Genomic DNA, 27,915 nt, shown 5'->3' with positions numbered 1-27,915 from the left:
GCACTAATATTAGTGTGATTGGAGTTTATCATACAAGCTAGCCCAGAAGGGAATTAGATGCAAGACCAAGGTGAGAAGCTTCAGCAGAATTTAATAAGTTGAGGAAAAATTTACAGTTTTAGTGTAAAATTATTTTCATTAGTCAAAGTCAATTTTGTATAAAGTAATGCCTTATTCCTTGTACGCCAATTTTGATTAACCTACAGAATATTTACTAAACTTTAAAAAAAAAACTCAACAGTTCTTGTACAGTAAACCAATTGTACTCAAATAACATGCTTTTTGTGAAATATAGCACTTATCTTTGAATTCTGCTTTACTGTGGATTGGATTATTTGTTCTGTATTCCAATACAAGACCTTCACCAGCACTAGTCATTAAGGATGCTGTCTGAACTATATTCCCATTTTTGTTAGGGTCAGTACCAAGTCTTACAGTTGCTTCTTTAGGAAGATATGGGACTTTGCTCCCCAGATTAACAGTTGAGGCTTTACCAAAATTTAGCACTATCAAGAAGACAGAATCCAAACCATCCAGTTCTCTCACATATGCAAACAAATCTTCATCATTAAAAATATAACACATCCATCCCCTGTGAATAGACAATTCATTCTGGCGAAGCAAGATAAGTTTACGGTAGAGGGTCAATGTGGAATTCTGTTCTTTCTTTTCAACCTGTCAAGATAATTCCATAAGAAATATTCCATGTTAGTGTGTAGAGCATCATAATTAATAAATCTGCAAGAATCAAGTACACTAATAACACAAAGTGTAGATCATTGTGTGATATTTTCTTAATTATTCAATTCTGATTTTAGAAATGTAAATTCTGCAAACTCCAGGTATGAAGTTCAGGTTCTGTATTTCTATTACACGATTGGCTTTAGTATAAATAATATGAAGATTGGTCTCACTTACCTCAACGTTTACTGTGATATAGTTTGGATGGACAGGCAGCCAAGTTTTGTTTGCTGTGCTGAAGCCAGCATTGGCAGTGCTGTCCCACTGCATTGGTGACCGTTGTGGATCTCGATTTGCTGCCTGCAACAAGTGGATAGAACTTCAGCTACTTCATTATCTTAAGACTCTTTTCTATATAAAAAATATTAATAAACATTATCCACTCTCACCTAGATTTGTAGATTCTCTCAAATAGGAAATGAAAGCCAAAAAAATTGTGTGCATCAAGTCCTAACTAATATTGTCATCCATTTTCTATAACCAGAGGTCATGGGTTAAAACTAAAAGGTGAAAAGTTCAAGGGGAACATGAGAATCTTCTTTAGTCAGAAGGTAATGAGCATGTGGAATGAACTGCCAACAGAAGTGGTGCATGCAAGCTCAGTTTCAGTGTTTAAGTGAAGTTTGAATAGGTACATGAATAGCAGGGGTACAGAGAGCTATGGTTCCAAGTGGGAGAAGGCAGTTTAAATGTTTCGTCACAGGCTAGATGGGCCAAAGGGCCCGTTTCATTGTTGTACTTCTCTATGACTCTAAGAACTCAAAGTTTAGTGCAGTTGTCAGGTTCAATGCAAATTTTAGATTTAAAGTTTGTTACCACTGATATTTAAAATTACACAATTGATGTTCCATCTCTTATAAATCAAAAAATGAAGCGCATAACCAAAGAAATTAGCTACCTATTTGTAGTTAAGTGCTTATAAGTTTGCTATCTAGAATTGGATGAAGGCTACCAAAACCTCCAGATCTGTTGCAATTTTTATCATATATGACTCCAGCTCCTAGATGTAAAAAGACATTGGTGTAACTTCCTAAATGATTAATGAAATTAAGATATTGTTAGTACTTACAGGATCAAATTTCCCAAAAGGATCTTGAATCTCATCTTCAGATACAACAATATTCTCCATTCCCAGTTCTTCCCCATAATATGTAGTGGGAGTTCCAGGAAGTGTCAGCAGAAGCATATTAATAACAGCAGTATATGCTGCTCCCGTACGAGAAGCAATACGTGAATTGTCATGATTTCCAACCTAAAATGTATTAAATAGATCTTAAATGGATGATTTGCATCTGTAATTGCTTGGGAGATGGACACAAGAGGCAACAGAAGTGAGGCAATGCATCAGCAACATAACGGTCAGATTACAGAGGAGGTGGTGTTTGCTGTCTTGAGGCATATTAGGATGGATAAATCCCCAGGGGCTGACAATGTGTTCCCCTGGACCATGCAAGACCAAGCACAGAGATTGCAGGGACCCTAGCAGAGATATTAAACATCCTTAGTCACGGGTGAGGTGCCAGAGAATTGGAAGATAGTTAATGTTGTTCTGTTGTTTAAGAAAGGCTGTAAGAATAATTCACAAAATTATTGCCCGGTGAGCCTGATATCAGTAGTGAGAAAGTTAATTAGAAGGTAATCTAAGGGACCGTGTGGTCTGAGTCAGAGTGGTAGGGCTTTGGCTCATTCGGGCTTTGGCAGGGTAAGTGGACTTAATTTTTTTGTTATTTTTTTTTAGGAATAGAGAGCATGCCTGCAGGGTTAGTACTTTGCTCTAGGTGTCAGATGTGGGAATTCTGGAAATCTTTCAGATGGCCACATCTGCACCAGGTACACCAAGATGCAGCTCCTGAGAGACAGTGTTAGGGATCTGGAGTTACAGCTTGATGACCTACACCTTATCAGGGAAAGTGAGCAGGAGACAGATAGGAGCTACAGGAAATTAGTCACCCTGAGGCTGCAGGAATTAGATAATTGGGTGACAGTCAGGGAGAAGCTCAGATAGTAGAGAGCACCCCTGTGGCCATCCCCTCAGTAATCGTTATCTAGTTTTGGATGCTGTTGAAGAGGGGTAACCTGACAAGAGGACAACCATGGCGATCAGGTCTCTGGCACGGAGCCTGGTTCCGTGGTGTAGAAGGGAGGGAAGATGAATGCAGTAGTCATAGGGGATTCCATAGTGAGGGGAACAGACAGGAGGTTCTGTCAGCCTGATAGAGATACCTGCATGGTGTGTTGCCTCCCAGGTGCCAGTGTACAGGATGTCTCTGATCGGGTGCAGAGTATCCTGAAGGGAGATGGTGAACAGCCATAAGTCTTGATATACTTTGTGGTACCAATGACATAGGTAGAAAAAAAAAGGGAGGAGGTCCTGAAGAGAGAATTCAGGGAGTTGGATAGGAAGCTGAAAAGCAGGACCTCCAGGGTAGTAAATTCAGGATTGCCGCCTGTGCCATGTGCTAGTGAGCACGAAAATAGCATGATCAGGCATATTAATGCGTGGCTGAGAGACTGGTGTAGGGGGCAGGGCTTTGGGTTCCTGAATCATTGGGGGTTACTTCTGGGGGAGGCACGACCTATACAAAAAGTACGGCTTACACCTGAACCCAAAGGGGTCCAATATTCCAGCAGGCAGGTTTAATAGAGCTGTTAGGGAGGGTTTAAACTAATTTGCAGGGAGATGGGAACCAGAGTGAGGAAGGGGAAAACGGAGGTAAATCAAAGATAGCATGAACAGAGATTATAGAAAGGACAGGCAGGAGATGAGGCATAATCACAGCCAGTGGGATGAGTTACAGGGCAACAGAGGTGTGGTGCAGTTAAAACAGAAAGCAATGAACACTGGACTGAAAGTGTAATATTTGAATGGATGCAGCACAAGAAATAATATGGACAATCTTGAAATTCAGCTATAGGTTGGCAAGTATGACGTTGTGGCCATCTTTGAAACTTGGCTAAAGGATGGCTGCCATTGGGAGTTGAACGACCAAGGGTATACGGTGTATCAGAAAGATAGATTAGCAGGCAGAGGAGGTGGTGTGGCCCTGTGTATAAGAAATAATATTAATTCATTAGAAAGGGATGACATGGGATCAGAAGAGTCTCTATGGGTTGTGTTAAGAAATAGCATGGGTATGACAGTTGTATACAGGCCTCCAAACAGCAGCTGGGATGTAGATTACAAATCACAGCAGGAGATAGAAAAGGCGTGTCAGAAGGGCAATGTCAAAATAATCTTCGGGGATTTTTACATAAAAGTGGATTGGGAAAACCAGGCCAGAACTGGACCTCGAGAGAGAATTTGTAGAATGTCTAAGGGATGGCTTTTTAGAACAGTTTGTTGTTGAGCCCACTTGGGGATCGGATGTGCTGGGTTGGGTGTTGTGCAATGATCCGGAGGTGATAAGAGAGCTTAAGGTTAAGAAAACCTTGGGAAACAGTGATCACAATATGATCAAGTTAACTTTGAAATTTGAGAAGGAGAAACTAAATTCCAATGTGTCGGTATTCCAGTGGAATAAAGGAAATTACAATGGCAGGACAGAGGAACTGGCCAAAGTTGACTGGAAAGGGACACTGGCAGGAAGGATAGCAGAGCAGCAATGGCTGGAGTTTCTGCAAAAAATGAGGGATGTGCAAGACAGATATATTCCAAATAAGAAGAAATTTTCAAAGGGAAGAAAGACACTCCCGTGGCTGACAAGAGAAGCCAGAGTCAAAGTAAAAGCAATAGATAGGGCATACAAGGAAGCCAAAGCTAGTGGGAAGAAAGAGGATTGGGAAGCTTTTAAAAACTTGCAGAAGGAAACTAAGAAGGGCATTAGGAAGGAAAAGATGAATTATGAAAGGAAGCTGGCGACTAATATCAAAGAAGATTCCAAAAGCTTTTTTAAGTATATAAAGGGTAAAAGAGTCGAGGGTAGATATAGGACCAATAGAAAATGATACTTGAGATATTGTACTGAGAGGCGCAGAGATGGCAGAGGAATTGAGTGCGCATTTTGCACCAGTCTTCACAGTGGAAGTCATCTGTAGTGTACTGGACATTCAAGAGTGTCAGGGAAGTGAAGTATGTGCAATGAATAAATCTCCTGGACCTGATGGGATGCACCCTCGGTTTCTGAATGGAGTAGCTGGAGAGGTTACAGGGGTATTAACAATGATCTTTAATCGATAATCTTAGATCAATGATCAATAGATTCTGGGATGTACCAGAAGACTGGAAAATTGCAAATGTTATTTCGCTATTTAAGAAGGGTGGGAGGCAGCAGAAAGGAAACTATAGACCAGTTAGACTGACATCTGAGGTTGGGAAGTTGTTGAAATCGATTGTTAGGGATGAGATTACGTAGTACCTGGAGGCACATGACAAGATAGGTCAAAGCCAGCATGGTCTCCTGGAAGGAAAATCTTGCCTGACTAACCTTCTGCAATTTTTTGAGGAAATTACAAGCAGGGTAGACAAAGGAGATGCAGTAGATGTGGTGTACTTGGATTTTCAGAAGGCCTTTGACAAGGTGCCACACATGAGGCTGCTTTGCAAGATAAGAGACTATGAGTTATGAGCATGGCTGGAGCATTGGCTGATCAGCAGAAAACAGAGTGCAAATAAAGGGATCCTACTCTGGCTGGCTGGCAGTTAGCAGTGGAGTTCCACAGGGGTTGGTGTTGGGATCGCTGCTTTTTATGATATACGTCAATGATTTGGACTATGATATTAATGGATTTGTGGTTAAATTTGCCGATGATACAAAGATAGGTGGAGTAGCAGGTGATGCTGAGAAATCAGAGAGCCTGTAGAGAGACTTAGATAGTTTAGGGGAATGGGCAAAGGAAGTGACAAATTAAATACAATGGTGGAAGAAATAAACAGGCAGACTATTATTTAGATGAGGAGAGAATTCAAAATACAGAGATGCAAAGGGACTTGGGAGTCCTTGTGCAGGATACCCTAAACGTTAACTTCTAGGTTGAGTCAGCGGTGAAGAAGACGAATGCAATGTTGGCATTTATTTCTAGAGGTATAAAATGTAAGAGCAGGGATGTGATGTTGAGGCTCTGTAAGGCACTCGTGAGACCACACTTGGAGTATTATATTCCTTATTTTAGAAAGGATATACTGATATTGGAGAAGGTTCAGAGAAGATTCACAAAAATGATACCAGGAATGAAAGGATTACCATACGGAGAACGTCTGGCAGCTCTTGGGCTGTATTCCCTGGAGTTCAGGAGAATGAGGGGGGATCTCATACAAACATTCAAAATGTTAAAAAGGCCTGAAAAGATTATATATGGCAAAGTTACTTCCCATCATAGGGGAGTCTAGGACAAGAGGGCATGACTTCAGGAGTAAGGACATTCAGAGATGCAGAGAAATTACTTTAGTTAGATGGTGATAAATTTGTGGAATTTTTTGCTATGAGTGACTTTGGAGGCCAAGTCATTGGCCAGGGTCCTTCCCCAAGCTGAGGTTGGGGAGGGTCGAGAACTAGAACAGGGTATTGGATAAAACCCTTGGAAGTTATCAGGATTGAAATAAGGAGAATTTTCTTCTGAAAATCTTTTTTCACGGAAGACTGTGAATATCTCATTGAACATACTTAAGAAAGTAAATCTCTGAAAGCAAAAGGCCTACAGGTGGGAAGAGTGTGGCATTGTGAGAGAGGGTCAGCCAAGATCGTATTGAATGGTGGGCTGACTAGAGGGGCCCAATGCCATTTTCTTGCTCTTATTTCCCTAAGTAAATGCTAATGGAAACACCCTAGCAAATAGTTAATAAAAATAAAAAGACATATGCACAGTGGCCATTTTATTAGGTCCACTTGTACACCTGTTTGTAAATACAAATTCCTAATGAGCCATTCATGTGGCAGCATCCCAATGCATAAAAGCATGCAGACATGGTCAAGAGGATCAGTTTCAGTCCAAACATCAGAATGGGTAAGAAATGTGATCTAAGAGATTTTGTCGGTGGAATAATTGTTGAGGTAGTTTGAGCAGGGTAGTTTGAGTATCTGGGAATTTCACACAAGGGCAGGGGTTCCCAGCCTTTTTGATGTAATGGTGGATAACTGTTTGTCAGGTTGGAGACCGGTGACTAGTGGTGTGCCTCAGGGATCTGTACTCAGTCCAATGTTGTTTGTCATATACATTAATGATCCAGATGATGGGGTAGTAAATTGGATTAGTAAATATGCAGATGATACTAAGATGTGGATAATGAAGTAGGTGTGGATAATGTGGATGTGGCGTTGTGGATAATGAAGTAGGTTTTCAAAGCTTGCACAGAGATTTAGGCCAGTTAGAAGAGTGGGCTGAAAGATGGCTGATAAGTGTGAGGTGCTACATTTTGGTAGGAATAATCAAAATAGGACATAGATGGTAAATGGTAGGGCATTGAGGAATGCAGTAGAACAGAGTGATCTAGGAATAATGTGCATAGTTCCCTGAAGGTGGAATCTCATGTGGATAAGGTGGTGATTTGGTATGCTGGCATTTATAAATCAGAGCATTGAGTATAGGAGTTGGGATGTAATGTTAAAATTGTACATGGAATTGGTGAGGCCAGATTTGGAGTATTGTGTACAGTTTTGGTCACCGAACTATAGGAAAGATGTCAACAAAATAGAGAGAGTACGGGGGAGATTTACTAGAATGTTATCTGGGTTTCAGCACCCAAGTTACAGAGAAAGGTTGAACAAGTTAGGTCTCTATTCTTTGGAGCGTCGAAGGTTGATGGGAGACTTGATAGAGGTATTTAAAATTATGAGGGGGATAGATAGAGTTGATGTGGTTAGGCTTTTTCCATTGAGAGTAGGGGAGATTCAAACAAGAGGACTTGAGTTGAGAGATAAGGGGCAAAAGTTTAGGGGTTACATGAGAGGGAACTTCTTTACTCAGAGTGGTAGCTGTGTGGAATGAGTTTCCAGTAGAAGTGGTAGAGGCAAGTTCGGTATTGTCATTTAAAGTAAAATTGGATAGGTATATGGACAGCAGAGGAATGGAGGGTTATGGGCTGAGTGCAGGTAGTTGGGACTAGGTGAGAGAAGCGTTCGGCAGGGACTTGAAGGGCCGAGATGGCCTGTTTCTGTGCTGTGATTGTTATACGGTTATATCTCTGTCATTAACCAAGGGGTCAGTTGACCCCAGGTTGGGAATGGTGAGTTTACAGGGAATGGTGCAAAAAAAACCAAAAAAACAGCCAGTGAGTGACAGTTCTGTGTGTGAAAATGCCTTGTTAATGAGAGAGGTCAGAGGAGAATGGCCAGACTGACTTATGCTGACAGTAAGGCGGGAGTAACTCAAAAAACCACACATCACAACAGTGGTGTGCAGAGGAGCATCCCTGAACCTGCAAAATATCAAACTTGAAGTCCATGGACGACAGCAGCAGAAGACCACTAACACACAGAAATAACTTCAGTAGTCACTGTATAAGGTACACTAAACAGCTAACAAAGTTGCCTCTGAGTGTATTACCCTTGATGTTTATGATAAAGATCTTTGGTTGTTCTATATTAAAAAGTAAGCTTGAAGACATACCACCCAGTTTGGCCATTTTCCTGTAGGCATGTTGCGCATCCAATAGTCTACAATTTTAAATACTCCATTTCCTGACAAGTCTTTATAAAGATCAATAAGGTAAAAGTTAAAGGGAAAATCAGCTTCCTGTTGGATAGGTGTTCCATAGTACATCATGGTCTTAGAAAGTTCTTCATTGTCGTAGGATTCAGTCATCATAAATCTGTAAAAAAGACATGACAAAAAGAAAACTCCATTTATTCTGATAAGAAATCAATAAATACCACCTTTACACCATTAAGGTGAACTCCTGTGTCATGAATTTAAGCAAGAGCCTGAATCACACTGGATCTGACCCACAATGCACATTCAGTGCCTGCAGAGATGTTTTATTCTTCCAAGGGCCCTCCAGGACCCACTCCCAGTGAAGCAGTAAGCCTTCAAGCATGACCATGCCTGAAGCAGCAGACTCCAAGACCCTGACCCCATAATGTTGAATTTGCCTTGTTTATGGTAAGAGACATAAATAACCCAAATGTATTTAACTTATTAAAGATCAAATTGTCTGCTTAGATTAAGAAAAACACTCACTTTTTCATCTGGTTGTGGTCATCCCATTCGGTAGTGAGTGAGGCAGCAGGATGGGAGATCAAACACAATGGCATCTGATCTCCAATCAGTTTCCAAACTTTCATGATGCACTGCACAGGCAGGCAGGCAGACAGACATACTTTATTGATCCCGAGGGAAATTGGGTTTCATTACAGTCGCACCAACCAAGAATAGTGTAGAGATATAGCAATTTAAAATCATAAATAATTAAATAATGATAATAATATAAATTATGACAAGTGGAAATAAGTACAGGACTAGCCTATTAGCTCAGGGTGTCTGACCCTCCAAGGGAGGAGTTGTAAAGTTTGATGGCCACAGGCAGGAATGATTTTTTATGATGCTCAGTGTTGCATCTCGGTGGAATGAGTCTCTGGCTGAACGTACTCCTGTGCCTAACCAGTACATTATGGAGAGGATGGGAGACATTGTCCAAGATGGCGTGCAACTTGGACAGCATCCTCTTTTCCGACACCACTGTCAGAGAGTCCAGTTCCATCCCCACAACATCACTGGCCATACAAATCAGTTTGTTGATCCTGTCTGTGTCTGCTACCCTCAGCTTGCTGCCCCAGCACACAACACCAAACATGATAGCACTGGCCACCACAGACTCGAAGAACATCCTCAGCATCATCTGGCAGATATTAAAGGACCTCAGTCTCCTCAGGAAGTAGAGACGGCTCTGACCCTTCTTGTAGACAGCCTCAGTGTTCTTTGACCAGAGGCACTGAAAGACACTGAAGTCAATAAGAATCTGACCACAGAACTGTAGCTAGCATGAGTTTCTGTAAGTAAGTGGATGACACAATCTGGCCCAAAGTAGTACAGATGCATTGGTGTTGGTTCATTTAATTGTCCTGTACCCTCTTCCTGCTACCATCAGGGAGAAGGTACAGGAGCCTCAGAACTCACACCACCAGCTTCAGGAACGGTTATTACTCTCAACCATCAGAATCATGAACCAAAGGGGGCAACTTCATTCAACTCCACTTGCCCCATCCCTGAAATGTTCCCATAACCTATTCAACTCATTTCCCAAGACTCTTCATCTCATAATCTCAATATTTATTGCTAATTTAACTATTATTTCTTTCTTTTTGTATTTTCACAACCTAGTCACCTGCAGCTGAATCACTGAATTGAAATGCAGTAGGGGATTTTTTGTGTGGTCTTCGGATCAGAACAAATAACGGGTTGAGTCCTTGATCTGGAGTCAAGATTCAAGCTTGCTTAATGTAAATTTCCTGTACACCAGCGAAAAGGAAAATGAAATAATTGTTACTCAAGATCTGATGCAGCCCAAAAAATACACAAAAGATAGCTTATATAAATAGATGCACTGTATGTCCATAATGTGATGTTAGGCACAGGACTGTCTGAACATAATATGAATATTGACAAGAAATAATAAAGTCGTGGTGGTTGTGGGCATGGAGATATGGCTTACTCCAGATTAAGGACTCAACTCATGTGGATTACTGGCCCCAGAGAATAAACCAGAGTAAAAAATCTGATAGCAAAAGCACAAGGAAGAATGAGTACAGCTCTGCTGAAGAATATTTCTAATCTTTTACATCATCTGCCAACTAATTAACGGAGGCTCACTTAAATTGCTTTTATCAAAATATGAAACATATATTGGATTTATTTCCTACAACAGCAACCTTTTTTCAAGTTTGCTGATGACACCACTCTTGTGGGCTCATCCAAGGGTTTTGCTGAATCAGCATACAGGAGGAAGATTGAAAATTTGGCAGAGTAGTGTCATAACAAAAATTTCTCATTCAATGTCTCGGTGCCTAAGAACTTATCTCTCAAAAGTTTTAACATTTTCTAAAGTCTGAAAACCCCAGCAACAGTGGAAGTAGGTGAGAGTAAGCGTTCAGCACGGACTAGAAGGGCCAAGATGGCCTGTTTCCATAGTGTAATTGTTATATGGTTATATGGTAACAGAATGGAAGTGACCACTGCTGGATAGATGCAGTAATTGCCTTTACCCAACTGCTTATAGACCAGGAGAAGCAGCCCACCAAGCTACCATATTAACGTCTCCTTCCATCAAAATTTCCCATTCCCCATGATCCCACCTATCAGCTATCAGGTGTCTTGAACCAACCAGTAAACACAAACTTTCATCACTTTGCATTAAATTGGACTGTGTCACTTTTGTTTATTTGTGTTCATTATTGAAAAAATTGTACATCTTTATGTTTAAATTATGTTTTTCTTGTTAATGCTACTTATATAATGCAAAGTGCTTTCAGTGCACCTGTGCAGACATGTTCTTGAGCAGGTAACAATAAACTCAATTTTGAATAGAGCAAACACGAGGAAATCTGCAGATGCTGGAAATTCAAATAGCACACATAAAATCCTGGTGGAACACAAAAGGCCAGGCAGCATCTATAGGGAGAAGTAGAGGAGGCCATGATAGACATATCAGAATGGGAATGGGAATCCATGGCCTCCTCTACTGTCAAGATGAATCCACACTCAGGTTGGAGGAACAACACCTCCAACCTGATGGCATGAACATTGACTTTTCTAACTTCCGTTAATGCCCCTTCTCCCCTTCTAACCCCATCCCTGACATATTTAGTTGTTAGTTTTTTTTCTCTCTCTCTGCCCATCACCCTGCCTGTTCTCCATCTCCCTCTGGTGCTCCTCCCTCCCTCTTTCTTTCTCCCGAGGCCTCCCATCCCATGATCCTTTCCCTTCTCCAGCACTGTATCACTTTTGCCAATCACCTTTCCAGCTCTTAGCTTCAACCCACCCCCTCCAGTCTTCTCCTATCATTTCACATTTTCCCCTCCCTCCACTACTTTCAAATCTCTTACTATCTTTCCTTTCAGTTAGTCCAGACAAAGGGTCTCGGCCCGAAACATCGACAATGTTTCTCCCCATAGATGCTGCCTGGCCTGCTGTGTTCCACCAGCATTTTGTGTGTGCTCAACTTTGTATTTTGACTTTGCTGGGCTGCAATTTCCTCAAATGTATCCTTACCCAACAGTATAGGTTTCCCTAAAAGCATCTCTTTGATTCCTAATTTCTGTATCTTCTCCTCCATCAAATTCCCACTTGTCACCAAATGCATTTGACCTCATGGACGTTTCTTCCGCACTACTTCTTCCATCTCCTCTGCTTTCTCTGTGCTCTTCAGTGCTGACTGCTTCAACTCCGCAATACCCAACTGATCTAATCTGCAGCTATGTAATGGAATCAAGGCCTTCCCCTGCTGGACCAGAGATGAGCTGCGATCCCGTTTAGACCAATCTGCAGCCTTGTTTCCCAGTTATGCAATTAGCAAGAAAGCTAAGCAAGCCTTCTGCAGGCAGCCAATGAAGGAAGGAAATGCTATTCATGCAGTTAAAGTCACGACAAGTCAAGTTTATTGTCATTTCGACCATAAACTGCTGGTACAGTACACAACAAAAATGAAACAACATTCCTCCAGGACCCTGTGCTACATGAAACAATACAAAACTACACTAGACTATGTGAGACAGCACAAAGCTACACTAGACTATGTAAAACAACATAAAAACTGCACTAGACTACAGACCTGCACAGGACTACAAAGTGCACAGAACAGTGCAGGGCAGTACAATAATTAATAAACAAGACAATAGGCACAGTAGAGGAGAAATTACAATATAATAATAAATGATGTAGATGTCAGTCTAGACTCCGAGTATTGAGGAGTCTGATGGCTTGGGGGAAGAAACTGGTTGTGAGAGCCCGAATGCTTCGGTATCTTTTGCCAGATGACAGGAGGGAGAAGAGTTTGTGTGAGGGGTGCGTGGGGTACTTCACAGTACTGTTAGCTTTGTGGGTGCAGCGTGTGGTGTAAATGTCTGCAATAGCAGGAGAAGAGACCCCCGTTGATCTTCTCAGCTGACATTATCCGCTGCAGGATCTTGCGATCCAAGACGGTGCAATTCCCGAACCAGGTAGTAATGCAGCTGCTCAGGATGCTCTTGATACATCCTCTGCAGAATGTGGTGAGGATGGGGGGTGGGGGGGGAGGTGGGAGATGGACTTTGCTCAGCCTTCGCAGAAAGTAGAGATGCTGCTGTGCTTTCTTGGCTATGGAGCTGGTGTTGAGGGACCGGGTGAGATTCTCTGCCAGGTGAACACCAAGAAATTTAATGCTCTTAGCAATCTCAATGGAGGAGCTGTCAATATTCAGCGGAGAATGGTCACTCTGCGTTCTCCTGAAGTCAACAACCATCTCTTTTGTTTTGCTCACATTCAGAGACAGGTTGTTGGCTCTGCACCACTCCGTTAGCCACTGCACCTCCTCTCTGTATGCTGATAGGTCAGTCTTGCTGATGAGACCCACCACAGTCGTGTCATCAGCAAACTTAATGATGTGATTTGAGCTGTGTATTGCTGCAGAGTCGTGTCAGCAGAGTGAACAGCAGTGGACTGAGCACACAGCCCTGGGGAGCCCCGTGCTCAGTGTGATGGTGTTGGAGATGCTGCTCCCAATCCGGACTGACTGAGATCTCCCAGTCAGGAAGTGTAGGATCCAGCTGCAGAGGGAGGTGTTCAGGCCCAGCAGTTTCAGCTTTCCAATAAGGTGTTGAGGAATGATTGTGTTGAATGCTGAACTGAAGTCTATGAACAGCATCCGAACGTACGTGTCTTTTTTGTCCAGGTGGGTGAGGGCCAGGTGGAGGGTGGTGGCGATGGCATTGTCTGTTGTGCAGTTGGGTCGATACGCAAACTGCAGGGGGTCCAGTGACAGGGGCAGCAGGGTCTTTATGAGCCTCATGATGAGCCTCTCACAACACTTCATGATGATGGATGCGAGAGCAATGGGATGGTAGTCGTTGAGGCAGGACACTGAAGGCTTCTTCGGCACGGGGACAATGGTGGTGGCCTTGAAGCAAGTTGGAACGACAGTGCTGCTCAGGGAGATGTAGAAGATGTCAGTGAGAACATCTGCCAGCTGTTCTGCACATCCTCTAAGCACTCTTCCAGGAATATTCTCTGGTCCAGCAACCTTCCACAGGTTGACCCTGCATAGAGTTTTCCTCACATCGGCCACGGTCTTTGGGAGGAGGAGTGGTCTTCCTCGCCACCATGTTATTTTCTGCCTCAAAACAAGAGTAGAGGTTGTTCAATGCATCTGGGAGGGAGGCATCACCTGCACAGTCAGGTGACGTTGTCCTGTATTTGGTGATGTCCTGAATGCCCTTCCATATGCACCGCGTGTTGCCGCTGTCCTGGAAGTGGCTGCGGATTCACTGGACATGTGCATGCTTTGCCTCTCTGATGGCCCGGGACAGTTTGGCCCTTGCTGTTGTTAGGGCTGCCTTGTCACCTGCTCTGAAGGCGGAGTCACGGTTATAGGTGACTGGTTATAGGCAACTTTAGTATTAACCTATAACTATGCAAGGCAATGAACACGTGGTTTATGAGGATTCTTGATTGTGCATTGTAGTATTTTCAAAAGTTACAAACTGTAAACTTGGCTGATATTGCTAATAAATTAACCAATTAATTATGTCCCAAATCAATAGACTCTTGGTTTAAGAACAATAATACAGTATGCTTATCCTTAGCTCTAGACTTGAGTTAGCAATCAAGCCTGACTCTCCACAACATTGAAAGGATGTTGCATGAAAGAGTGCTGTCTTTTCTATTCCACTAGCTCTAGCAAATATTAAGGATTTTCTGCCATGATTTAACAAGTGCCAGTACCCTAACAAACATCCTTATTTAATGCCATCACTGGCAACAGACTGATTGCCTGCCCATTGCTCTTACTGCCTCTGCTGTCTCACTTGAACGTTCATTATACGTGAGCCACCTTTGTGAAAGTCAAGCAGTTTCAACTCATTAACACGTAGGTACAAGTCATTCTTTACCTGTATCTGCTTGCTTCTGTGCTGAACTCATTCAAAACATGTCGCCAGCTCCGGACAATGTCATGCATTCCCACTTGTGTGGCTGTGTAGTCATGATATAGCTCATCGTATGATGTGATATTATTCTGGAAATTTAGATTTTAAAATCTCATTAATACAGTTCTCAGAGTATCATATAAATAACACGGACTGGAGGACATGTGGATCACCAATTTGGTCCTTTTGACTGATGATTTTTTTCAAACATATAGGGTTTGTTATCTACACTCACATGCAGCGCTCTTAAATCTCTGGACCATGGTAGACTCATGGTACTATCCCTGTCTAGCTGCTTTTAAATTATCCACTACTATTCATGGCTGGAGAAAACAAGACTGAAGAATTTCTATCTTTTCCAATGGTTGAGAATTCATTTGGGTTTTGCTAAAGCATGTTCTGTCATCTGTTCATTGTTCTAGTGGCTTTTGTGGTTTCAGCAGGTTTACTTTCAAATTGTTCTTTGTTCATTGAACTTGAGTTGTTCCTGTGAGATATTAGCAATCATGGTCAGCCATGACTTCACAGGTATAGATGGAATACATTGTTGATGAATGTATCTCTGCTTCTAAACAATTAAATCTTTTGGGAAATCACCCTGAGTTGCATCAATGTGGAGATGAGAATTTGTTTCTTTGAGATGGTCTCACAAGACTGTGAGGTGGTTATTCCTGCAATCACTCTTATGAGTATATCTATCTGGTACAGGTGCACTGGTGAGGACTTTGTCAACCTTTATGTTAGTGTTCACACCAGGCGGCACAGATCCAACTATGTTTGATACTGTATGAGGCCATTTCAAACGAAAATAACATCACTGAGGGTCTCAGGTCACATACATGTCAGACTCAGTGAGGGTGGGAGATTTCCTCCAACAATTTATCTTGACGATCTCAAAGAAATTTTTATTGACACTGTGGTAGTTTCATGTTCACCATTATTGACACGTTTCTGAATAGATCATTTAATTATCCAAATTTAAATTCCTAATCTACCACGATGGGATTGAATATAGCTCTCTGTCACTACTCATTACCAATTGTGATCATCCTCATATGCTACCGTAACCTTTGTTTTTTGATAGCTCCTTCAGAAGTTCCTGGGCAAGTTATTTTAATGAGCAGAGAGTTCACAGTGTGTAAATTACCTTCTAGTATCATTTTTAATTAAAGTTTCGGGTAACTCACGGGATTCTGGGTTAAGTTAACTTGAGGCTCGTTTCTTAGACTTTCAGCTTCCAAAAGATATTTGACTGCATCCACCCGGAAGCCATCAACTCCTTTTTCCAGCCAAAATCTCAATACATTCTGGAAGTAGCAGGGGAAAAAAAAGTATTCAAAGAAAATTGCTTGCACCTAGGAATTTGTCATTACCACTTATCATCAACCAGATCACAAAAAAATCTTGTTTAGTAGTTTCATCCCCATCTCTTAACAAATTCAATGAAGATAATTTGAGACTTTATTTTAAGGAAATATGTTTGTCATGACATTCTAACTGGCATTCTATTTCAGAACCCCAACACATTTCTCTCAGTGCTTGATAAATGAATTAAAACCAAGCATTAACAGCTACGTTGGCTGTTCAATAAGGAAAGAGCTAATAGCATATCTCTACTGAAGGCAGTCAACACTTGACTAACAGCAGAGGCTGATACAATACTGTATGAAGAATTATATCATATGATTCTTAAAGATACATTCACACTCAGACATGCCACACTGCTCCCCATTTAAAATTGACAAAAATTATCTCTATATACCAAATCATACACATAGCTAATTTAGAGAGACAATGTCATTTATATAAAACTAAATATAAAATCTACTTTTTTTTAAACTTTCAACTCTAAACTCTATAAGCCAAATTTAAATTATCTACTATATGGTGTTCCCAGATTCAAACTTGAACTACTTATTAATAACTGTAGACAAAAGAGACTGCAGGTGCTGCAGGCTGGTGTAGCAAATAATCTATTGGAAGAGCCGCAATAGTTAAACATTATTTATCTGAATAACAAAACTGATTTTATTTAAATCACAGATACATATAAAACTAATAGGTACTTACTTTCATTTCTTCTTGCACATCAGTGTTTCTGTAATTCAAATCAGGTTGTTCCTTTAAGAATTGGTGTAAATAACACTGTCCTCGAACCTCATCATACTGCCATGCAGAATGTCCAAACAAGCTAACCTGACAGATAAAACTGACAATTGTTAATGTTCTGTCTAAAATATAAACTGCTGACAAATAGATGTTAATCCTCTGCATTAACCTTTAAAGAGCAGATGTCCTCTGAATTGGAATTTTGTTTTAAATATAGAATTGGCTAAGTATTAACTTCATTTATGACAAGTCTTAATGTGATTTTGATCATTTTAGAAATGTCAGAAAAACATTAACTGGGATTGGATCATTGATCAACCAGTTCCTGTTGATCTTCTGCAAGTTGCATACAAAATTTGTGCTGTTTCTTCATTATATCCAATGTTATATGATGTATTTTGACAGAACACCCAGTAGCTTTTCACTAGCATGCTTATAACAATATCCACTTCCGTCTTTTGCCTTGTCAGTCTGAGCCATTTGATTTTTTATTCTACATCATCTAGCTTTTCTCAATTCAAAGTCCCAATTTTTTTTAAGCAAATTTACTAAATATCAAGACACTGGTAAACCATTAAATAAATACATTTCTCTAGTAGCAAAACCATAAAATTTAGGCCTATGTGTTTTCCAAGAATTATTCTGCCTAACACTGAGAACTGTGATTTGGATACAGAAGCTGGTTAAACAGATCTTGCCTTAAACAGCGATAATGACTTAGAAGATCTTAAGCTTGCTCTACAACCAGCCTTACCCATTGTTCTTATTTAGATACCAGCAGCAGCACTATCCTTCAGTTAGAAAGCAGAAAATCAGCTGCTGATAATTATCTAAAAAATTTTCCTACCAAAAAACTGTGGCATTTTGACATTTCACAAATGGTGAAAAGACTGCTGCCCTTCCATTCCATACAATAATATTGTCTACCTGGCTAAATGCTGAAAGGTAACCAATACTCATTATATCTCATCTGAGAGTCAATATCTAAGAACAATCATAGCAGTTAAGGAAACCTGCAATAAAATTAAACTCTTTATTTATTTTATTTATTGATATAGCATGGTAACAGACCTTTCTGGTCCAAAGAGCACAATTACATCTATATGACCTATTGACCTACTAATCCAGAGTCTTTAGAATGTGGGAGGCAACCAAAGGAAACCATCATGGAATGGGGGAGAGCGTATGAACTGCCTACAGAAAGCAGCGATATTGAACCCAAGTCACTGGCTCTGTAATAGTGTTACGCTAATAAGGTTGAGCTTAGTGCAACGCGCTTACAGCTCAGAGCATCGGAATTCAATTTCAGCACTGTCTGTAAGGTGCATGTCCTCCCCACGAACGTATGTGTTTTCTCCAGGTGCTCCAATTTCCTCCCACATTCCAAAGACTTACCGGTTAGTAAGTTAATTGGCCATTGTAAATTGTCCTGTAATTAGGCTAGGGGTAAATAGGGGGGCTGCTGAGTTGTGCGGCTTATTGGGTCAGAAGGGTCTGTTCAATGTTTTTCTACAAATAAAAATAACCACTACACTACCATGCTACTTGTGTTAGAGATAAGAAGGAAAAATAAATTAAGTAGCATTATTACCCAGTTGTTGGGGTTAGTGGGTTTGTTCATCTCTGATGTACAGTTCACCCAGATGTAGTAATCGGTGTATTTTCCAGTTCGGTTCCGGCTAAGCTGAAACCATCGGTGTTTGTTACTGGTGTGATTTGGAATGAAGTCCATTATTAACTTCAAACCTTTCCAAAAGTACATGAAAAAAATATGTTAATAACATTTTCAATTACTGTGCAGAGAAATAAAGCAAACTACCATAGAATTAATTCTATTGCCCTGCACACTATCCTATAATTTATATCTGAATTAAACATTTATACAATTACTCCTGAAAAGGTGTAATGCCCAGTTCACTCTGTGAAGGCCTTCCATAAATATTGGAAAATCTTCCAAGCAAATCTCTACCCTAAAGTAGTTTTAACATACTAAGTTGCCTCTCGTGTCTGTAATCTCTCTTTTATCATTATGGTAATGGTACCACATTTGAAGTTTATACAAGCAATATTAAAGAATGTAATTATATGTTTCAGAATCAGATTTAATATCATTGGCATATGTCATGAAATTAGTTGTTATGTGGCAGTAGTACAACAAAAAGATGCTTGATCCTTTTCAAACACATATTTACATTTTCAGAGCATAAATCTACCAAAATAATCTTTACCACTCTAGAGTATCAGTCTCAGCTACCATATAGCTATTTATACCTTAATCTGGAAAGAGCCTTGCGCATTTCAAATATTCTTTAAAACTTTTTTAAAGTAATACTATATTCTAGGAAAATTGTGAATTATTCAAGTTCTGACAAAAGAACTAAAATCTTAATGTTGTTATTCCTTGGCCGTTGCATCACAGAGATCTGTGTGGAATCTGTGCTCTGGGGATACTGGAACTCTGATCAAGAAGAGGAGAGAGAGATGTATAACATATATAGGAAACAGAGCAAATAAGGTACTTGAGGAGTACAAAAAGAGCAAAAAAATACTTAAGAAAGAAATCAGGAGGGCTAAAAGAAGAAATCACGTCGCTTTGGCAGTCAAGGTGAAGGATAATCAAAAGAGCTCCGACAGGTATATTAAGAGCAAAAGGATAGTAGGGGATAAAGTTGGTCCTCTTGAAGATCAGAGTGGTTGGCTATGAATGGAACCAGAAGAAATGGGGGAGATCTTAAATGGGTTTTTTGCATCTGTATTTACTAAGGAAACCGCCATGGAGTCAATGGAAATAAGGCAAAAAGGTAGTGAGGTCATGGAACCTATACAGATTGAAGAGGAGGAGGTGCTTGCTATCTTCAGGCAAATTAGAGTAGATAAATCTCCAGGACCTGACTGGGTATTCCCTCGGACCTTGAAGGAGACTAGTGGTGAAATTGCAGGGGCCCTGGCAGATATATTTTAAATGTCGGCATCTACGGGTGAGGTGCCAGAGGATTGGAGGATAGCTCATGTTGTTCCATTGTTTAAGAAAGACTCTAAAAGTAATCCGAGAAGTTATAGGCCGGTAAGTTTGACATCGGTAGTAGGTAAATTATTGGAAGGAATACTAAGAGATAGGATCTACAAGTATTTAGATAGATAGGGACTTATTACGGCGAGTCAACACGACTTTGTGTGTGGTAGGTCATGTTTAACAAACTTATTAGAGTTTTTTGAGGAGGTTACAAGGAAAGTGGATGAAGGGAAGGCAGTGGATGTTGTCTACATGGGCTTCAGTAAGGCCTTTGATAAGGTCCCGCATGGAAGGTTAGTTAAGAAGATTCAGTCGCTAGGTGAGGTAGTAAATTGGATTAGACATCGGCTGAATGGGAGAAATCAGAAAGTGGTAGTGGAGGCCTGTGACTAGTGGTGTGCCACAGGGATCAGTGCTGGGTCCATTGTTATTTGTCATCTATATCAACGATCTGGATGATAATGCAGTAAATTGGATCAGCAAATTTGCTGATGATACAAAGATTGGAGGTGTAGTGGGCAGTGAGGAAGATTTTCAAAGCTTACAGAGGGATCTGGACCAGCTGGAAAAATGGGCTGAGAAATGGCAGATGGAGTTTAATACAGACAAGTGTGAGGTATTGCACTTTGGAAGGAAAAACCAAGGTAAATGGTAGGGTACTGAGGAGTGCAGAAGAAGAGGGATCTAGGAATTCAGATACAAAATTCCCTAAAAGTGGCGTCACAGGTAGATAGGGTAGTAAAGAGAGCTTTTGGTACATTGGCCTTTATAAATCAAAGTATTGAGTATAAGAGTTGGAATGTTATGGTGAGGTTGTATAAGGCATTGGTGAGGCTGAACTTAAGAGTATTGTGTGCAGCTTTGGTCACGGAATTACAGGAAGGATATTAATAAGGTTGAAAGAGTGCAGAGAAGGTTTACAAGGATGTTGCCAGGACTTGAGAAACTGAGCTACAGAGAAAGGTTGAATAGGTCAGGACTTTATTCCCTGGAGCATAGAAGAATGAGGGGAGACTTGATAGAGGTATATAAAATTATGATGAGTATTGATAGAGTGAATGCAAGCGGGCTTTTTCCACTGAGGCTAGGGGAGAAAAAAAACCTAGAGGACATGGGCTAAGGGTGAAGGGGGAGGAAAAGTTTAAAGGGAACATGGGGGGGGGGGGGTGGGAGTGTGGAATAAGCTGCCAGATGAAGTGGTAAATGCGGGCTCACTTTTAACATTTAAAAAAAAACTTGGACAGGTACATGTAGAAAAATGGTTCGGCACAGCCAAGAAGGGCCAAAAGGCCTGTTTCTGCGCTGTAATGTTCTATGGATAGGGATATTCCCAGACTAGCATACTGAAAAAAATATCAACTATAACTGGAAGATAATGAACTCAGTTAAACCACACTTTGATCTACCTGAAACATGCTGTTCACAGAAGTGTTGCAAGCTTTCACATTTTACGGACAAGATTACATACTAAAATAAAGCAATAAAGCTTAATGCCGCTGCTGCAAAGTCTATGGGGAAGACCAGAGTTTAGGGCCCTCTTGCCTCTGAATACTGAGGTGCTGTGATATTTTGCTAATGGAATATCTGGGAAAGAAAAATCACTTATGTCGCAATAATGTAAATATAAATCATAACAAAGGAGTATCCAACTTAGTATAATTGTAAACTTATGATTAAAGTATATTTTACAGGAAAAAAAGCTCAACAATGAATAACAAGCATTAATATTGCAAGTGGTACCAATATCCTCATCTTCTGGTATATGGAGCTCATTTTGTTGTTAGACAACAGGAATCTTGCAACTACATGTTACAAAAGCCAATCAAACAAGGATTACAATATAATGGTATCCAATAAGAAACAATGATTTTTCTTTTAATATTATCTTACCTTTGTTATGTATAGCTTTTAAAAGGTTGTCAAAATCTCCCATAGTTCCAAATATTGGATCAATATCTTTAAAGTCTTCGACATCATACCCAAAATCTTTCATTGGAGACTTGTACACTGGACTTAGCCATATAGCTTTGATGTTTAAATAAACAAAGTAATCCAACTTTTCGTTAATTCCTATTAACAGCAGACAAAAGCAATTTCAATGTACATAATTTTTAAACAATTAAACCAAATTCTAGAAATAACAAACATAATAAGAACCTTAGTATTTATACAAATGGTTAAAAAAAAAACAAAACTTTATTGCTGCTGCTGCATGACACAGCTGGATATTGATTTGGATGATGCACTACCAACTCCAAGATATCTGAGAAAATCCATTTTGGGTTTTTTCAGCATTTCTGAATTTAATTGTGCTACCATCAACAATCATAACTTCATAATCATAAACTGCACTCTCACTACTCTTTTATGATAAGCATTAATATCTTCCTTTGGCCAAACTTTCAGTCATCTGCCCTCAAGTCTGCTTGTATAGCTCACTGAGATTACCTGTTTTCAGTCAAGTGCTTTGGGGCATTTTGCTATTTTAAAACCACTGTATGAAGTGAAATTCATTTTATTTTAGTGGTGAGAGTTCTTGGATTATGCAAACAAATTTTATAGTTAATAAAAATAAACTTCAAAATATTCAGCAGGTGATGTAAACTCTAAAGAAAGAAACTGTTGCTCTTTTAGGTTGATAGTCATTTCTCAGAACCAAAGTTAACTGAAGAAAAGCCCATTTTATAGTGTTTGAAGGATGGTAACCAGAGAGATCTGGAATTGGGCAACCACGTGGATTTGGCTTGTAACTTGTGCAGAAAAAAAAGTTACACAAGCTATAAGATGATAATTTTCCATGCAATTTTATTATGTCAGATGTTCCAGTCCTCAAAAACACTAATGTACATTCTGCACTGTATCGCTCAACAAAATACACTTGTGCCTTCAGGAAATGTGAAAGACTATGCCAAAAGCAATTAATAAAGATTATTAAGGCTGGTTTAAGAACAAATGTTACTTGATTATCAAACTGGTTTCATTATTCAAAAAAAATTGTATACTTTTATTCCTGGTCTCTAGTAAGGAAATTAGATCAACTTAAAATAGATAATGCTGAAAATATTCAGGATCTGTGTAGGAAAAAAAATTCAGGTGTGTAACTTTTCATTGGAACCAGGGGAAGTGCCCAGGCTATCTAAAACATGCCACCAACAGCATTGTTTCAGTAAGTTGTGTTACTATAGCTTTCCCCCTAAATTTCAGTACTGTACTGTATGGTTTATAAGGTAAAAGGACAGAACATTCAATTCACTGAACAATTAGTCTTTAATTAGTGATGTTTTGAGACACTGCAACCTTAGCAGCAGAAGTGAAGGAGCCAGCACTGTTCAAAAGTTGTTTTACAGATATAAAAGGGAAATGGGCTCAATTGGAGGGGAATTTAAAAGCTGCTTATTTGAGTCTGATTGAGGTCAACGTGCTTAAGCCTTGATGAAGAGGCAAGAGTAAAGGGAAACACAGGTTTACAAGTGCGCCAGTCTTCACACTTGGTGAGTCAGGTTGGCAGTTGGGCTCGTCCTGCAGGGTTTGAGAGGTCAGTGGGGAAGTGCATCCAGTTGCAGCTCCTAGCTGGCTGCATTAAGAAACTTGAGCAGGAGCTTAATGCACTTATCAGCTAGAATGCTGACAGCATATTAGACGAGAGTTTTAGTGAGATGGTAACACTGAAAATGCGGTATTCAAGTAGTTAGGTGATCACCTAGACAGATCATGCAGGATTCCTATGCAACATTTTGGATACTGTTGTGTGTGTGCAAAGATTGGGGTAGGGTGTGTAAGTGTGATTGACTGCTCTAAGGAAAACAGCAGCCAGATTTGTGGGGCACCAGGACTGTTTCTGAGGCTCAGCAAGAAAGTGTGAAGACAGCCAGGACAATAGTGATAGGTGACTTGATAGTTAGGTGTGGAGTCTGCACCACAGCAGAGAAGGTACTGTGTCTTAAAATATTTGAAGGTACATAAATCTCTGGAGCCTGATCAGGTATATTCAAGAACACTCATGGAAATAGAGAGAAAACTGTGGGATTCCTAGCTGAGATATGTACATCATTGTTAACATCGGGTCAGCTGTTGGAAGACTGGAGGGTGGCTTATAGTGTGTTTTTATTTAAACAGCTCTACCAAGAAAAACCTGGAACACTATAGACCGGAGAGCCTTATATCTGTGGTAGGTAAGTTGCTAGAAATGATTTTGAGGAATAAGGTATGAAAGCAGTTGGAAAGACGGGCGGATGAGTGATAGACAACATAACTTTATGCATGGAGCATCATGTCTCACAAATTTGATTAGGATTTTTCTAGTAGCCAAGAAGATTGATAAAGGTAGGGTGGTAGATGTGGTCCATGTTAACTTCAGTAAGGCCTTTGATAAGCAAGGTAGGCTGTTATTCAAAATTAAATGGCATGGAATCCATGGAGAGCTAACTGATTGGATATACAAATGGCTTGATGGTAGGAAGCAAAGTGTGATAGCAGAATGTTTTTTTTGTACTGGAGACCCACAACTAGTGATGTTCCTCAGGGGTCAGTGCTGGACCCATTGTTATTTGTTCACTTTATCAATGTTGAATGAGAATGAAAAGTCTACAGCTAATACTAAAATAGAAGGTGCCATAAAACTGTAAAGACAGTTACCAGGATTTACAGGTGGATTTTGATCAGCTGGATAAGTGGGCCAAGGAATGGGAAGTAGAGTTTAATTTGGATAAGTGCAAGGTGTGGGATTTTGGGAAGAGAAATGAGGGTAAGATAGTCAATGATATGGCCTTGGGAAGTGTTACAGAACAGACGGACCTAGAAGCACAAGTACATGGCTGCTTAAGAGTGACAATACTGGTAGACAGGGTGGTGATAAATGCTTATAGTGTGCTGGCCTTCATCAGTCAGGGCACTGAGTACAGAAGTTAAGATGTTATGTTGTAATTGTACAAGATGTTGGTGATGCCACTTTTGGAATACAGTGTTCAATTCTGTACATCTTGTGCAGGAAAGATGTCATTAAGCTAGAAAAAGAGCGCAGAGAAGATTACAAGGTTTTTACTGGGACTCAAGGAACTGAGTTATGGAGAGAGGTTGAGCAGATTGGAACTTTATTCACTAGCACATAGAAAAAGTGAGGGGTGATCTTATAGAGATTTTTTTTTAACAAAATAAACCTTATTCATAATTTTAAAAATTGACAAGAATAAGCCACTCAATGCCTTTGCATTATTTGTATTCATCGTCAATGTTTTCCATACTTTCTATTAGGTTCACACACATCAATAGACTGCTGCCAGACTGCCACCCCAGACTGCTGGGGTGATATTACCACAACAATAATTGAGGGACTTCTTTCCACAATCTGCCTCCTCCCTCTCCAGCAGGAGAAACACCCTACACTGAGATGCTTCCCACCAACCCCTTGAGGTGGTTGCACCAAGCTTCAGTGCCTCCCTTAGCACATACTCCTGCAGTCTGGAATATGCCAATTGGCAGTATTCCTCCATGGACATATCAATGTGTTGGCAGACCAACAAGTTTTGAGCAGACAAAAGGGCGTCTTTCACCAAGTTGATGATCTGCCAGCAACTCTGTGTGTTCCTGTAGATGTATCATACAACTCCTCAGGATGAATTGGCGACACAAGCCCTTTCATCTTTCTGCGCATCCTCTTTGCAAACCCAGTCCACAAAGAAGTGAGCTATCATATTCCCCACTGCGGTTATCCCATGGGTAGCGCGCAGTGGGAGTGATGCTCTGGGCAGGCAGGAAGGATCTGACTGGTTGGGCCCCTCTCACTACTAGTCAGGCAAGGTCTTGGTGCCTGTTGGTGAGGCCTGGCGATGCAGCGTTCTGTCAGATGATCTGGACAGTCTGCTCAGGAACCACCCCACTGTGTCCATTGAGTCCTTCTCCTGCAGTGTCTGCAGAACATTCCATACTGACCACTATCTGATGGACTTACAGTCAAAAGTCTTGGGTGGAAGAACTTTTCCATGAAGGACAGATAGTACAGCCATGTCCAGCTGACTGGGACAGTGCACAGCAATGGGGCCAGAACCATCCTTCGCAACAATGGGGACAGAAAAACTTAGCATGCAGTGGAACTTGGTGCCCACTACTTAAGATACACTCCACAGCCACAAACACAGGTGGTCATTAGGGAGAGGGCAATATTGGGTACATCTTTGCTCCCATTATCAGAGACTTGTGCATTGTGACCCATCTGACCTGCTCCATCTTAGATCCCCAGGTGAACCCGAAGAAAGCCTGGGTGATTCCCAAGCTGAAGGAACGGGGGGGAGGGGGGGGGGGGGTGGCCACACCTGTGCAAAGTACAGTAGCCCTGAGAGCACCTCACAGCTGATGACCAGTTTCTTCCCAGTTATTTATGGGAGCAACCCCTCCCCACAGTCTCTATTTTTGTTTTGCCTTTTCTGTCTACTCCACCGATTCTTATCGCGTGCTTTGACCCCTTTGAACTAAATACGCAGCACCTTCACATTATCTAAGCTGATGGTGAGGGGGCACTGGAATGGTCAAGCCAGTTGCTGAAGATCATGGCCTTGCTTTCCATGCAGTTAACCCTGGCTCCTGATGCTATTGTCAGACCAGTAATATTTGCATATGCAAGATTTTTTGCAGGGTAGACAAATCATCATGTCACTCTATGCACAATGCCTGGAGCTGTTCAGTGACAACATTAAATGCAAGAGGTTAAAGAGCTGCCGCATGTGAGAGTTTGGGGTCAAATGGTATTTGAATATTTGATCCTCACCTTAATAGTTTGTTGTTGGTGGAACGCTTTACAAAGAGCATCACAAGATGGTAATGATGAAGAAGGCAAAGAATGAGATTCCATGTGGGTATATTGGCATTGACTATATATGTGAGGTTATTAAAACTAGGAGGCATCTCATCCAAGCAGGAATAGTTCAGGAACAGCTATTACCATACAACCATCAGCTTCCTCAATCACCACTACTCTGAACTGATTCTATTATCTACATACTCACTTTAAAGGACTCTTTACACCTCTTGTTCTCTTTTTTTTTTATTTGCAGTTTGTCTTCTTTAGCACTTTGGTTGTTTGTCAGTCTTTGCTTGTATGTATAATTTTTTTGTGAAATTCTATTATGTTTCTTTTCTCTGAATACATAAGAAATTCAATCTCAAGGTAGTATATGGTAACATGTTTGTACTTTGATAATAAATCTATTTGGAACTTGGACATAACACCTTGCTTTTTCAATTGCTTCCTGATCCTTTGTCATTCAGCCACATACAACACAGCCAGCTTGAACTGACACTGGTTGCCCATAACACAGGAAAGTTCATTATGCACTGAGGTATTAAGCAGAGCACTGAGATCGTGTTAACAATATTGCACAAGCTTTTAAATAGGAACAGGTTGTGCACTTCTCACATTTCAACATCCTTTTTTGTTTAAAGGTAACAATATACTGCAATTTCTTAGTTTTTGATACCAGACCTAGCTGTTTTGCAATATAAATATGTAAAATATATTTATCTTACATTCTTAGATTCTTGCAACTTACCATTCAAGTCCCCGACACCATTCCCATCAGAGTCTTTGAAGGATCGTGGATAGATCTGGTAGATTGGACTGGCTTGCCACCAATCCAGGCACTTAGGAGAGATTGCAATAATGCTGATAGTACAAGCAACCAGAACTATTGTGGCTGCAATAATGAACCAGAAAATAATCTCCCTGGGCAATCTATAACACAGTTGACTTGAATATTGCAGCAGGACTTCCTTGGGCATTCCAGCATAGGGTCCTGAATTGTGATCCATTTTGTCACAATTTACTGCATAATCAACCTTCTCTGTTTTCTCAGCAGATTCATTTATTCCCTGGTATTCATCTTCTTCAAAGACTTGATTAATAGTACCTTTTACCTCCTTCATATCCATTTCTGAAGCTATCATAGGAGCTGTTAAATGTTTGTACTTGTTGAGTTATCTAGTTGTAACTTTGAACTGAGTGCTGAAAGGAAT

At 40.5% G+C, this 27,915-nt stretch overlaps 1 protein-coding gene across 1 annotated transcript; it reads right to left on the bottom strand.

Annotated features, from left to right (window-relative positions):
- Positions 1–74: 74 nt before the first annotated feature.
- On the bottom strand, positions 75–27,915 carry slc3a1 (solute carrier family 3 member 1). The gene is made up of 10 exons (XM_059985732.1): positions 27,453–27,915; positions 21,802–21,981; positions 18,490–18,644; positions 16,860–16,985; positions 15,977–16,096; positions 14,754–14,878; positions 8,284–8,485; positions 1,811–1,993; positions 919–1,041; positions 75–675 (listed from the first exon to the last, which is right to left on the bottom strand). Exons 1-10 carry the CDS (start codon positions 27,844–27,846, stop codon positions 235–237), a joined length of 2,049 nt encoding a protein of 682 aa, XP_059841715.1. The 5' UTR covers positions 27,847–27,915; the 3' UTR covers positions 75–234.

This window comes from Hypanus sabinus, chromosome 12 (assembly GCF_030144855.1).
Source record: "Hypanus sabinus isolate sHypSab1 chromosome 12, sHypSab1.hap1, whole genome shotgun sequence".
NCBI lineage: Eukaryota > Metazoa > Chordata > Chondrichthyes > Myliobatiformes > Dasyatidae > Hypanus > Hypanus sabinus.
This window is presented reverse-complemented; position numbering and strand designations above follow the sequence as displayed.